This window comes from Atta colombica, unplaced genomic scaffold (genome assembly GCF_001594045.1).
Source record: "Atta colombica isolate Treedump-2 unplaced genomic scaffold, Acol1.0 scaffold207, whole genome shotgun sequence".
Taxonomy (NCBI): domain Eukaryota; kingdom Metazoa; phylum Arthropoda; class Insecta; order Hymenoptera; family Formicidae; genus Atta; species Atta colombica.
The window spans coordinates 2,874,835-2,888,598 of NW_017259302.1; the positions used below are offsets into that span (position 1 = coordinate 2,874,835).

The 13,764-nt window shown below is 30.8% G+C and overlaps 4 protein-coding genes across 5 annotated transcripts in view; all 4 read right to left on the minus strand.

The window, feature by feature from the left end:
* The window catches only part of LOC108687430, a 2,442-nt gene extending 1,474 nt beyond the window's left edge, over positions 1–968 (minus strand). The window contains exons 1-2 of the mRNA XM_018193183.1: positions 915–968; positions 734–836 (exon numbers count right to left, since the gene is read on the minus strand). Of these exons, the coding sequence (XP_018048672.1) occupies positions 734–836; positions 915–968 (157 nt within the window). The remainder of the gene's footprint in view (positions 1–733; positions 837–914) is intronic.
* A 1,113-nt stretch (positions 969–2,081) lies between these two features.
* LOC108687431 lies at positions 2,082–3,122 on the minus strand. Its single transcript, XM_018193184.1, has 3 exons — positions 2,747–3,122; positions 2,462–2,607; positions 2,082–2,297 (listed from the first exon to the last, which is right to left on the minus strand). Exons 1-3 carry the CDS (start codon positions 3,120–3,122, stop codon positions 2,082–2,084), a joined length of 738 nt encoding a protein of 245 aa, XP_018048673.1.
* Positions 3,123–3,783: 661 nt separating this feature from the next.
* On the minus strand, positions 3,784–5,106 carry LOC108687497. The gene is made up of 3 exons (XM_018193272.1): positions 5,015–5,106; positions 4,281–4,556; positions 3,784–4,145 (listed from the first exon to the last, which is right to left on the minus strand). The coding sequence occupies exons 1-3, from the start codon at positions 5,094–5,096 to the stop codon at positions 3,784–3,786; spliced, it is 720 nt and encodes a 239-aa protein (XP_018048761.1). The 5' UTR covers positions 5,097–5,106.
* Positions 5,107–6,233: 1,127 nt separating this feature from the next.
* Positions 6,234–13,281, minus strand: LOC108687471 (ubiquitin carboxyl-terminal hydrolase 36-like). 2 transcript variants are annotated; one of them, XM_018193240.1, is made up of 6 exons: positions 13,197–13,281; positions 11,440–11,529; positions 10,885–11,070; positions 9,633–9,722; positions 8,373–8,541; positions 6,234–8,134 (listed from the first exon to the last, which is right to left on the minus strand). In XM_018193240.1, the coding sequence occupies exons 2-6, from the start codon at positions 11,513–11,515 to the stop codon at positions 7,009–7,011; spliced, it is 1,647 nt and encodes a 548-aa protein (XP_018048729.1). In that variant the 5' UTR covers positions 11,516–11,529; positions 13,197–13,281; the 3' UTR covers positions 6,234–7,008. The 2 variants fall into 2 exon arrangements, with proteins under 2 accessions (XP_018048729.1, XP_018048728.1); XM_018193239.1 differs by lacking the exon at positions 13,197–13,281 and having other exon boundaries at positions 11,440–11,551.
* Positions 13,282–13,764: the final 483 nt, after the last annotated feature.

Consider the following 13,764-nt stretch of genomic DNA (forward strand, 5'->3'; position numbering starts at 1 on the left):
TGAAAACAAGCAGCGGTGGTTGCAAAAGTCACTGTCACATGATTGATTGTAACATATATTATAATTGTATTATAGTTTGTATTATCAATTGTGAAGATGTGAGTCTATCTCTTGTTTACCTTGGAGAATGTCAAGAAGATTGGTTACAATGTGCAGAATGCAGAAAATAGGCGTATTCAAGCTGCGCAGATAACAAATTTTTTAATTTGTCTTAATTAATGTTTAAATGATTGAATGAATATTTGATCATTAACAGTTATCTTTACTTACAGTGTTTGAGACTTCACGGTTATTATTTTTCTGTTTCTTTTTTCATGTTGCTTGATGTTCATTAGTGTTGATGTGTGTCAATTGACACTCTGAAATACAATTGACACCATCGTAGTGTCAATAGTAACAAGTTACGGCGGTGCCTTTAATGATGATTTTTTATAATTTGTTGTTTTTCTATCTTTATTAATTTTAATATCTATTATGTTATACTCAACCCCAAAGAAGTCTTTTCACATAAAATTTATAAGATTTCCTGTGATTTATAATAAACTAATTAGCCGCAAAAATCTTTTTTTATTATAACTGTGTCACTCTCCCCTACATCTTTATGTTGATTTGTGTACAATAGTTTTAAAGTGCACTAGTTCTAAGTGCGCTAGTTCTGCCAATGAAAAATACTATTAAATTCATATTCTCAGATACTCATAGATTCGCACAGATCAAAGTTGAAAATACTAACTCGTGACTGTTCTGGTACTGATTGTATCCGAACTCAATGCGACATCCACGTTCAGTCCGTTTCCCTGATATGCGAAATTGACACATACTATAACATAAGAAACCTGTAATAATTCAATTTTTTATTTATGTTAAATATTAAGCAGAATTTAGACTCACAATTTTTCCGCTCTTTAGTATACAGGATCATCACGCTTTGACAACAAGAACAAGAAAAAGACATGAAGCAGTTGCATGATTGTCGCGTAATCGAGATCGTTCTATAAATCAGGAATCCTCTTGATATGCTGGTATCTAATAAATGCTTTCTTATTTAGTTTTATAAATAAAAAAAATGTAATATATATAATAAAATAAATTCAAACACGCATCAAAAAATTATATAATGGATAAAAAGCTAGCACAATTTTTTTAGATAATTTTACAAATTGCTGGATAAAATCGCGTGGTCAAAATAAAATTTTTTCATCTAATATATTATGATTAAAAGTTAAAATAATTACACTAACTTGTATTAACGGAGATAATTTCGCGAAGGAGACACAACCAGATAAAGACAAGAACACCAATGCTACGCAGATCCATATTTACACATTACATTAATTATAACAAATACACGCGTAATTATATTTACTCATTAACGAGTTCCAGTGACAGCTCGTTTTACACTAAACGCTTTCTGCCTTTCACATTCCGTCCGCCGTGTATACAGGATGCTATCACAAGCTATTGTATTGTGAGTCTTTAGAAAATGTCCGGAATTTTTGTCCACCTGAATTATATAGCGTAAAATTTACCATTATATTCTTGTAGGGAGCATTTATTGTTCCTACATGTCTCTTATACGAGACATGTAAAATAATGCACACTTTTATAACAATTAAGGATATACTACGCAAATTACATCAAATTACAAATGTTACAAATGTTACACATATATTGTTTCTCCCACATTATTTGATATTTGAATAATATTTAAAATTTAAATAAAAAGAATGTATTATATTACGTAATATTTTGTAATACAACGGAAATATAACATGAATTGAAAGGATGCATTTCTTCTTTCTTATAATAAAACATCAAGCTTGCATGATTTTCTTAAGAATGTATATACAATCATTTATTAAAACAATATTAAATGAAAATGGACCGAGAAATTAACAATTCGATCAAGACAGATCTTAGACAGTGCCTGATAATATTTTTACAAAAATTTTATTAGGCACTAAGACCAGTCTTGACAAAATGGCCTTCTTCGCTTAATTGCATTTATTAAAATATAATAACAATAAATACGCATACATGGCACATAATTCATACTATCATTATCCGTTAAAAAAAATTTTTTAGTATATATCATCGTCATTGTCATCATCATCATCATCATCATCATCATCATCATCATCATCATCATCATCATCATTATCATCCTCATCATCGTCGTAGTCATTATTATTATCCACATCTTCCGGAAAAAGTTCCACTTGGCCCAAACCACCTCCGTCTTCTGGTTTTAATAGAGCTAATCCGTTTGAACCGAATCTAAGACAATCTAAACTAATCTGTGGAAATAGACGAGATTGACATAATTATATAAGTCATTTATGATCGACATATCATTTATATCACGATAAAATATGCAAATTTTTTATCTGCATTTGTTAGATCTGAAAATTTGTATATAGCATGAATAATATTCTTCAGGCAATGAACTTTCAAATCTGACCTTAAACAATGTAGTATCCTGAAACTTTCCTTCCATGTTGAGACATAGATGAATATTTCTGCCTTGAAAATATATATTATAAAATCGGACGCACGCTCTGATCGGTAGCCTTGGGACAGGAACACATATTGGTCTAGGATTTTTTCCTATAATAACAAGATAAAATAAGAAAATATAATAAATATAGACATAATGTACGTAGTGAAAATGATTTATTTTTCTTTTATATATAAATTATCTCTAAATTAATTGATTATTGGTTTATATTTATATGTATTCACTTACCAGAAACAGTTCTCGTGTAAAGAACTCTGTCGTTCATCATGATATTCGCGGTAAAGCTGAACTCGTCAGGATCATACGTGATATTCACGCAAGCTTTTTGTTTCCACGTATCGTATAGAATTCTTGAACAGCATGAACAGACACCACCGCTACACTGACAAGGTCTGTTTGTGATGACTGTGTTATTTTCCGATGCTGATGAATTTGAGACCTGCCTCAAAAGTATCTTCTCTTGCTCCAGATCTTCTCGCGATTTTGAGAGATCTTCGAGCTCACTATTAACAATTTTTTTTGTCATAAAACCTTCGTCGGCCCTTAATTCTGGCACTAAGCATGATTGCACGAGAACAATGATCAACCAATAGATGGCCTTCATCTTGCGTTCTTGATCTTATCTGGCGTTCAATGGAAACAAGAGGACATCTCCTCGAGATGTGCCTCCTTGCTAAGCGATTGGAACTCGACTGGCTGGTTAACGGACACTTATACTGACCCAGTTTTACGGTGAAATTTAGGCTTGGCTTGCTCGCCCGCATTTTGTTATTGACTATAGAATTCGAAGAAACAACAGGATTCTATAAAAATGCTGTCATCTCATATATCTTTGATCGTTAAATATGGCAGAAATAAAAATTTATGATAAAATGTAACTATTTGTTGAGAATTAAATTAATTGATATGATTCACCATTGATATTGATAATGCTAAGTTCTTGAAGATATTGTCTTAAAGCAAAGACTTATTTAACGAAGGAAAGAAATGTAATCTAATTTGTAACAGTTGATACTTACATTTAATGTTTTACAAAATAATAAGACAAATTTAAGCATAGTAAACATTGTAATATATATTTTATATATATATATATATACATTATATACATATATTATATGCCTTTACATAATACATGAATACACATATATATCACATATATTATTTCATAACGATAAATCAAATATATTAACTGTAATACATAATAAATATATTTATAACATTATAATAACGTTTTATATATATGTAATTTTGTAATTATAATATCATATCTTTAATTGACCGATATTATCTTGCTCCTCGAGAGTCATATTTGAAGTATGATTGTTTGGAAAGCCAACAGAACTTGGCTCAAAGTCCACTGGATCGTATATTTCTGGTCCGTTCACTTCTGGTTTGATCACTGTCAGTTGAGGAATATTACTGTTGTCATCGGGCTTTAGCCAAGAAATTCCATCTGCGCCAATCTTTACGCAATCGAAGTGCAAAATCAAGATTGGCCACGATATTACACGTGCCTCCAAATCAATGCACGCATGCAGATTTCTACCGGACAAGTAGATATCGAAGACACGTACGCAGAAGGATATGAAGGGTGGATAGAAAGGCACACAGAATGGTATTTGAGCTTTATCTGTGAATTAATTTATTACATTATGCAATGAATGTATACAAATTTAACGGATATAAATCTACATAATTAGTTGAAAGCTTGTTAATAATAAATTTTGCGAAAAGTTCACATTCACCAAGTCATACTCACCAGAATTAGAAACGGTATTAAGAAGTTCTTTTTCATTTACTGTAAGTTTGAGATTCATAGCAAGGTCCTTAGGATAAAAGGTAATATTAGTGCAGGCATAATGGTCGATATTAAATGTAGTTATATTGATGCCACTACAACAACTACATCTAAGATCTTCACAGCTGCAGTTTGCTCCACGGAAACCAATCCCAGAAAAAGAATCACGACCGACATATTCCAATGCGCCTTTCAATGCTAAACATGTGTTCGGATCGTAGAATATATTGAAATTGTCTGAAAAAACAATTTGTAAAAAGTATATTAAAACACATATGGAAAAAATGCATAATAAAAACTTACAATTCTTCTTTCTCTTATAAAATGATAATTTATAAAGATAATTAAAAAGAAATAAAATTTATCTAAACAATATTAAATTTTTTATTAGTTGTGCATTTTGCGTTTAATTCGTGCATTTTTAAATGTAACAATAATTATATTTACTCCTATTATAATAGGAGTAAATATAATTATCACGCTAATATCTTTGTTGTACTATAATTGTATATTTGTAGCGTATTGTAATAAAAAATAATTTTTATTTATAATTTTATGCTACAATTATAAATATAAGTGTTTTTATAGCATTTAAATAGAAATTTCATATCTTTCGTAAGTGTTTTTTTTATCAACTATTATAAAATATTAATCAAATTAAGCAAAAAATATTTATTACTTAAGCTATTTCTTACCAATATAATTGATGTAATTGCTCACAGAGGTATTCTGGACACCTAATATCAGTAAAGATACAAGCAGCCACTTAATTAACATGATGGCACAACTGCACAACCTGCACGCTTCAATGCTAATGAAAGACTGAAATTGGGCACACATTGGTCCAAGACGCAGAGACACCTATTCATTAATTATGCATCAACTTTCAATAGTAGGTAAAATAAGAATGATCAAATTGTCACACTTAAGTGATAATTCACGACGCAAAAATTTAAGAGTTTTAAATATTATTAAACCTGAGGGAACTAAACCCTCACTAACCCGAAAATTTGAAATTTTGCAAAAAGTATACATGTACTGCACGGAAATCAAATTACGTAGATGTTTTTCATTTTGACGATAAATGGTTTTATAGACGCAAATACTTCTCTAACAAAACTTGATTTTTCATATTTTTACTTATTATATGTATTTAAAATCACAAAGAATATTGAGAAAATTAACTCTTAATTTAACAATAAAGATAAAATTAATTATTAATTCTTAATTCTTATTAAATATAAATAAAAAAATTAATTATTAATTATTAATTCTTAATTTAATGCAATATTATTCAAAATGGTACATCTAACAAGCAACAATTCGAGCTCTCATTACGTAACAAAATTTAAGATTTCATTTCATATGATTTAAAAAAATATTAAAGATAAGAGTCCGTTTGTCTCCACGTGTGTTATTATCATGCTTGATTATTAAAATCTTCATGTGTTAATATACAACTCTTATCTTTAATGTTGTTATACATATTAAGTAGTGTCAAATAATTCTAACTTTCTCTGTCGCAACACGAGAGCTTAAATCCTTAAATAATTGCATGATGAAAAATATTATTATTTGTAAAAAACTACACTCAATTGTATAAACTACTAACAATTTTAGAAAAATTTTTCTGAAATATCGTGTCTCGAAAAATCTCATAAAATAATTAAAAGTATTAACATGTTTTTATAATCATTAATTATTACAATATTATCCTTCCAAAATTTTCTGACAGAATTAACTTTAATTATTTAAAAAATATATTAAATGTTTTTATACAGAATTTTAATAATTCAAATAAATTTAAATTAATATTTCATTCAGTTAATTTAAATTTAATTCTGTAATAACAAAAATTCAATAATTAAAAACTAAATTAATAATTATACATATGAAAGGTATACATAGTATATACATATATAGCGCATTATATTTATTTATTTATTACAGAGTCAATAAATAACTTAATAAATACATAAATCATAAATATTTATTTGCTCTTAATAAATAACGTTAAACTAATCGAGCAAATTATTATATTATGGCTGAGGTCACGAATAATTCGAGATATATTATATATATGTATAAGTCTTCCTTACAAATAGAAAATTCTCTGCATAATAAAATAAAATTTCTTCTAGAATTTTGTTTCCAATACATAAATATTTTCTATTTACGCAATTCTATTTGAGCCTTCTCTCAAGAAAGCTCTTCCATCTTCGCTGTAAAATCTCGTATCTCAGTCTCCATATTATTCAATAAATATAAAATTAACTACATTAAGAAATAAGATAATTGTGATAGCGAAGTGAACTGCTTATTTTCCAATTATTGTAACAATTCCAGTTATTGTAAAAATAGCAGCTGTAATTGTTAATTGAACTTTTTTTTACAATTATTGTAATTACAATTATTGTAATTTTTACAATTATTGTAATTAGAAGATAATGAAATAATTAGAATGTCGTAGAAACACGCACCCGTTTTTAGCGAAATTGCATGTCAAGAAACGTTGATTCTTCCAATCTTATCATCACTGTCACAATTATACCAAAATCTACCGAATCTTCGCTAATCCAAACAAAACATTTTGAGTTTTGTTAGATTGACGAACTCATGGCCAGATAAGAAGGACGAGCTTTCTTTAATTTCCAATTATCCTACTGACTGGAGCAACAATCTTTATACTTCAAAGCCTCATAACTTTGCTTTGACGATTTCCGCTATAATGCCTCTTCCTGGCAAGAAATCCCAATTCAAGGCCATAATCCTCATCATCATGCTCGACATTAGTTTGATTAGACTTTGTATTTTCTTTGCTCTTCTTCTTTTTACCGCCAGTATCTATAAGAGCACTCAACATGGCATCTTCCTCCTCGTCATCATCGTCATCTAAATCGACAAGATCTTCAGCCTTTTCGTCCTCGTCATCGTCGTCGTGCTCTTCATGCTTCTCATCATCTAGTTTGTCATCATTCTCTTCATCTTCGTCTTCGTCTTCATCTTCATCATCCTTGTCATCGTCATCGTCGTCTTCAAGACTATCATCCTCGTCGTCGAGGTCTTCATCATCATCATCATCATCTAAAATATCGTCATCATCATCATCATCCTCATCCTTAATAGGTTTCTTCGCTGGTTTCTCAGGATCATGGATGGCGTTTACGCTAGTCGATGTCACCGTTGGTTTCTTCTTGTCTCCAACGACTCCCTTCTTCACTTTATTGACAATCGGCACTTTATCGGGTTTCGCAATGTACACGATTTTGTTGGAGGATTCCGTGATTTGTTCATTATTCTCATTAGTGCTGTCTTCGGTATTACTCTCAGTCAATCTTGTATCTTCTTCTTCTTCTTCTTCTTCTTCTTCTTCTTCTTCTGCTTTGAATGGTTCCTGAGTGCTGTCGTGTTCCTCATAGTTAATTTCCTGCTCGTTGTTAGTGGGCAGCTCATGATCCTCCAATGATGCGGGAGTCGTTGGCCGCGGTAGAATTGGTATAGTGAATTCCAATAACGGTGCCGCGGTAGTAACTTTAGGTCTTGTTGGCACATCGTCATCGCCAGTAAAGATATCCAATAGAGCACTGAAACCTAATGGATCGTCATCGTCATCATCATCATCTGATTCTTGTGCATCAACTTCCGAGCCATCGGGAACGGAGTTCGTGATGGGTCTTTCATCATCTTCATCGTCGTCGTCATCATCCGAACCTAGTCCGAAAAAATCATCATCGTCATCTTCTTCTGAAGTAGCATCTGTCTCGACAGTTGGAAGTGGTTCAGCCGGTCGAAGCTTCAGACCGTCTGGACCGAATCTGAAATTCAAGATCGAATTACAAAACACTAGTTTCCACACAACATAGTTCTCTAAGGAATAGAATGTTTAGGATAAAGAAGGTGCCTCAGAGAGCTGTATTGTGTGGAATATTTTAATAAATAATTTACATATTAAATCTTTTTATCTTTCTTCTCTTTACGAATTTTTCTTGTATCTCGTAAAGGAGAAAGAAAATTCAAATTTATGTTATTATATTTTTTTTTCATTGTAAGTACCTGAAACAACTAACACGAAGAGTAGCTTCTAACTCGGTAGGAGATTGCAATTCCAAACCGAGACACGCTTTAAAGTGATTCTTCGCGTCGCGTTGGATGGAATAAATTCTGCCACAAAATTTGGTGAAGCCACCAGGTAGCGGTACGCACACAGGCTTCGGATTCTTTCCTGAAATTTATAATATTCGATGCACATACAAGTCAAACTTTATCTATTATAATTCTTTCATCGAAATTTCGAAATAATGTACATTTAATAAATAAAAAATAAAATAAAATATTAAAACAATTTCATTCAAATATAGGTATTATTGAAGGTATTTCAGATATTTATATTATCTGTATGTCATGATATCTGAAATCTGTATAGTTCAAACAAATTGAGGTCATCAAATGCGATTAAAAAAGAAGATAAACACACTCGACGTCGAAAAACCATTTGTGTAAATACTTTCGCTCCGCTCGAGACTGACACGAATTCGTCGAGTGGCGCCTGTACGTCACTGTTGACTTCGTAATACATTTTTTTATGAACGCACATACCAAAGAAATCACATACGGAACTGACACGATAATATGAAATTTAACGAAGCAAAATATTTTTTACAAAATATTTTTTATATTTTTACAAAGTAAAAAGTATTTTTAAAAGTAGTATCATATAGTTTCGCGTTCTTTAAAAGGAAGTAAAAGTTTCAAATGCCATGTATGCCATACGTTCTATCGACAAATTCCAATGACAATGATAAACATACTGCCGGGTGAAAGTCGAGTTACAACTTCCTGGACATTACGTTAATATACATCTACCAAACGTTGATTCACTCGCAATTAACACACTTTTCTTGTCAATATTGTCGAGCGGTACACGTGCATGATTTAGTCTTTTGCAAAGCACGTGACATAAATTGTTCATCAAATAAAGAGATATATGCTCTCAACGTCTATCAAACTTAGTTTTTTCATAACTTATAACTGTATTGTTTCAAATCAACAATTACCAGAATCACGCGAATGAAAAGAAATCTTATTGTATTTCATTAGAGAAGAAGAATTTTCTATAATTATTCAATGCTATTTTTTTTTATTTCTTTTATTTCTATTTTGTTTTATTTCTTTCGTTTTGTAATATCACATTAAAATTACGTTTTCGGACTTTGCCATTTATTTAAATTTTCTTTAGAATAAATAATTCACAGGAGATGTTAATTAATCAGAAAAAGAGAGAAAGAACTGTTAACTGACAATGAATGTGATTACCATTAACAATCGTGCTGGTTAATATGTTGTCGCCAAAGCTCAGTTGGACTGCTAAATTGTCACCTTGAAGATACTGCAACGAAGCGCATCCTAGAATTTCAAATACAGAAATTCTTTCATCAGAAAAAATATATTTATAAAAAAATACATAATAAATTTTATTATGAAGAATTGCAGAAAAATTGCAGAATTATATTTTATTATGAAAAAAATGAATTAAATTTTATTTCATGTAAAATATAATAACATGAAATAGGGTAACACTGGCAAATATGCCACTCTGGAATTTATACGACAAAAGTCAGAAAAAAAAAGGAGTGGAGGGTAATTTTCCCGCAACTACTCTATTAATGTGAATACAAATTATTGTGAGTTGAATCGATTTGTTACTGTAATAAGTAGCGTCATCGTAAATTATAATTTACATACAATAATTATTGTAGGACGCGTAAAAGACATAATGATTATTTCGTGATACATAAGTGTAGAAATGTACATGTTGTATAGTATATAAAACAAAATACAAGTGCTTTGCTACTTTGTTTAATTTATTATTTTATATGTTCTACCTATTTGGAATATACAACATTTTTAACGGGCGGGATTTATGTCCAAAGCATACAAAGTGCTCAGATAGGATTCAGTGCACTAAATGCAATAAACACATTACATGAAATATGTACCTCATGTAATAACTTGTAATATATGTAGGAAGATTATAATTATTATCTATTATTTCATATACATATTTATTATTCTTATTAAAATTTTGTAAACATATTTTAATTATTGTGTCATTTTACGTTTTATTTATAAGCATTATTTATACATTTTTCGTGAGCCGTAACATATTCCCCTTCCCCTATGAGTAGTTATATATCTCATCCTTATGGGATTATGGCAAAAATCCAAGGGTTTAAAAAAATTCTTTTTTTAATATGAAACATAAGTATTTTGGATTTTTAATTTTTTTTTTCCATAGTAGTAGACAATACAAAGTTTTTACTGATATAGTTCATTTACTTTAAAAATAGTAAATAATATTTAATAAATTAAGTTTTTATTAGGTGCGGCGTACATAGAGTGCGGAGTTATCCTATATAACGCACAATATATGATTTAGCACGGTACTACAGATAACAAACGCATTAAAATTTAAATGTAGTATGGGAACGCAAGTATATAATCATATATTTGCCTTTCCATACTGTACTTTCATTTTTCGTGCACAATTACATTGCGTGATAATTACCCGGTCCTTTCAGCTGAACGAGCGGTATGTGAAAGTCCCGACAGCAATTGCAAATGTTCTCATTGCAGGTGCAGTATCGATTTACACTATCGGTCGCTTGTTTTAATGACATCGTTGATAAATCTATGTCACTCTGTTTCACATTATTCGCGGCACGAGTCATTCGATGCGTCGCCTCATTGTGATCTGTAAACATTTTGTAATTTAAAGTCGTTTTAAATCTAATAAAATTCGTGCCAAAATTTAGAAATCCTATTTATAATTTTATGTGGTGTGAAGTACGAGCAAAATTTAAAAGTATACACATAAAAAATGTATATAAAAAATACGTACGTACAATAAAATATACATATATAATTTTAAATAGAAATTTTGAAATCCTGAAATCTTTTAATTTAAGACAGTATAAAATGAGTTTTAAATAAGATGATTACTGCTTATTTTTATATACATTCATATGTATAATGAAATCTGTATAAAAATTTATTTCTATGTTTTGAAATTTTTATTTTTGTTCTATTATTTTTTTTTTTTTCTTAAAGCTGTTTCTCTCACCAATTACTCGGCCATAAGCCGCAAAGGCCACCAACAAGAGGATCAGCAACAACTCAAAAATCGTCGATAATCGCATCTTTCCACTCTGTTCTGGAAACAATACCAAGAACATATGCGATTATAATATTACTGTGAAAAATATCATTTTGTAGTGGCATGCACGTTCTAGTCTTATTACAGCTTCTTTCGACCGATTCTGATAAAAAGGCACAACAATAAGAACCGTAAAAGATAGATTTTACGCACGTGCCGTAATTCTAAATTAGCATGATGAATGTCATTTTGTAGTTTTATACCTGCTTTATAGTATATTTTTCTATTATATAGTAAAATTATTTTCAAAGATTAAATTTTTTTAATAGATAATCAGTATATCTCATTTTATTTTATCAGTATAATCATTTATATACATATTATTCTAATGAATAATATGAAATATTTACACATATTTGAATTAACATAACAGCAAAATTTTTTTAAAAGCCGTTCAATTGATTAAGAATTTCTAAAACTTTTTAGATCTTCTTTCACATAATTTTAATAAAACATCTAGATATCTACAATTTTTATATACAATTACTAATCTTTTTCTCGAAAGCTCGTTTCGTCGAGCGACGTTGATTAAGCAACTTTTGAGATCACATAAAAAAAAAAAGAGTACATTAAATGTGTTTCTTTTCTCATAATTATTTCTCCCGCCTTCCAATAATTATTCTATAACCCTCGTCGGCAAATAGAGACACTCGTTCCATTCATCAATTGTTGAAGTAGAGCGGTAATTTCATACTTCTACCGATTCATAAAAATATCTCTACCAGAACAATCGCGATACTTTTATCTTTCAAATAAACAACCGGACGAAACGTCCCAGACGCGGAAAACGTATTCTCCTTCCGGTTTTAAACACGAGTTACTAGCGACCGGTTGACCCAAATCTCGGTCACGGTCAAAGGCGTGCGTATAAGAAAGGCGCTTACTCGAGAGACTCGATGGCAGACTTTAGTAGCACGAAAAGATGCGTAGCTTTACGCGCGGAACAAACACTCGTGTCACCGTTATAAAGTGCGTTACATATGGTCAAGATGTTGGATACGATCAACACTACGTTTTGACACATCGTATGTGAGATCGATTCCTCACGCGTCGCTTCGTACGGAGATCAAATCGCGGAAGTGATAGTGTGAGAAGTTTAATTGAGCGCAAGCGATGATCTATAAAATAATTTCTATATATTTTTGCTTCATAAATCTACACTTGTCAAGATAATAGATAGTTAATAAATATTCATTAATCTTAAGCAAGATAATAAATATTATAAATAAAGAATGCATTTATATTATTATAACATAATTATGTAATAATAATATATGAATCTTAATTGTACATTATTTAAATTTAATGGACCATGTGTAATGTTTAATGTTCAAATAATTTAATGTATTAAATAAAACTCAATTTCATATAACACATAATAAAGAAGCAAAGATCATGAAATATTCGTTAATTTAATTTTATATATAAGCTTTATTTTATTAATTAATATTTTATAGATATGTAATTCTACTAAACATATAAAAGTTACATACAGAAGATATATATTATTTTATAAAAATTATTTAAAGAATTTCACATTATCACGTTAAATGATTAATTATTCACACGTGGGCGATTCTTCAGTGAGAAACTTCTCATTTTTATCGTGGCACGTTTCCCAATTTTTCAGACCTTCCAAATGCACAAATTGTAACTTTACCCACCTGTGGGTTGTCGAAAAGAAATCCGAGGAGGCAGCCGTGCTCGTGCTCTCCTGTCTCCTGCACCCTACAGCTCTTTTTCCCTGACTCTTCGTCTTACGGAGGCCAATGTCCAACTGAAGATGCCGCCTAACTCCCCCCAAGGTTTCTTTAAAAGTCGGTCAGGCCACCACCACCTGTCCGCCAAGCCGCTGTTAGGATTATTAAACATTCTAATGTGCTCTAGGTAAATCAGAGGCGGTCCCTAACCAACTACATCGTTCCGATTCTTTATCGTCCTTCATCGGACTATGACAGCGTCCGGCTATACCGTCGTCTCGACGACGAAAGCGGGAAGTCCACTTTTCCATCTCTCCTCGAACCGGTATCAGATGCTCAGATGTATACAGATGAATGAAGATGGTTCCGGATGATTCAACTCACACGAAAATATCCGCAGAAGAGGGGAAAGTCACGCTGATGACGTCCAACGTCCTTTAATTGTGTCCGGATTCCGAGAGAAAAAGTGACAAGTCGCCCTGGGGATGATCTTTGCAATATGCTTATCTGAATTTGTTTAGGTTGTTATTAT

What these genes read in the sequence shown, in the direction of transcription:
- LOC108687497 (XM_018193272.1), bottom strand. Translation starts at nt 5,096, where the DNA reads ATGTTAATTAAGTGGCTGCTTGTATCTTTACTGATATTAGGTGTCCAG. An exon ending in CAATTACATCAATTATATTG is followed by an intron (nt 4,557 to 5,014) that starts GTAAGAAATAGC and finishes TTGTTTTTTCAG; the next exon opens with ACAATTTCAATATATTCTAC. An exon ending in TAATACCGTTTCTAATTCTG is followed by an intron (nt 4,146 to 4,280) that starts GTGAGTATGACT and finishes TCACAGATAAAG; the next exon opens with CTCAAATACCATTCTGTGTG.
- LOC108687431 (XM_018193184.1), bottom strand. Translation starts at nt 3,122, where the DNA reads ATGAAGGCCATCTATTGGTTGATCATTGTTCTCGTGCAATCATGCTTA. An exon ending in TTACACGAGAACTGTTTCTG is followed by an intron (nt 2,608 to 2,746) that starts GTAAGTGAATAC and finishes TTGTTATTATAG; the next exon opens with GAAAAAATCCTAGACCAATA. An exon ending in AGGATACTACATTGTTTAAG is followed by an intron (nt 2,298 to 2,461) that starts GTCAGATTTGAA and finishes CTATTTCCACAG; the next exon opens with ATTAGTTTAGATTGTCTTAG.
- LOC108687471 (XM_018193239.1), bottom strand. Translation starts at nt 11,551, where the DNA reads ATGTTCTTGGTATTGTTTCCAGAACAGAGTGGAAAGATGCGATTATCG. An exon ending in GGCTTATGGCCGAGTAATTG is followed by an intron (nt 11,071 to 11,439) that starts GTGAGAGAAACA and finishes AAATGTTTACAG; the next exon opens with ATCACAATGAGGCGACGCAT. An exon ending in CTTCGTGTTAGTTGTTTCAG is followed by an intron (nt 8,135 to 8,372) that starts GTACTTACAATG and finishes CTTGAATTTCAG; the next exon opens with ATTCGGTCCAGACGGTCTGA.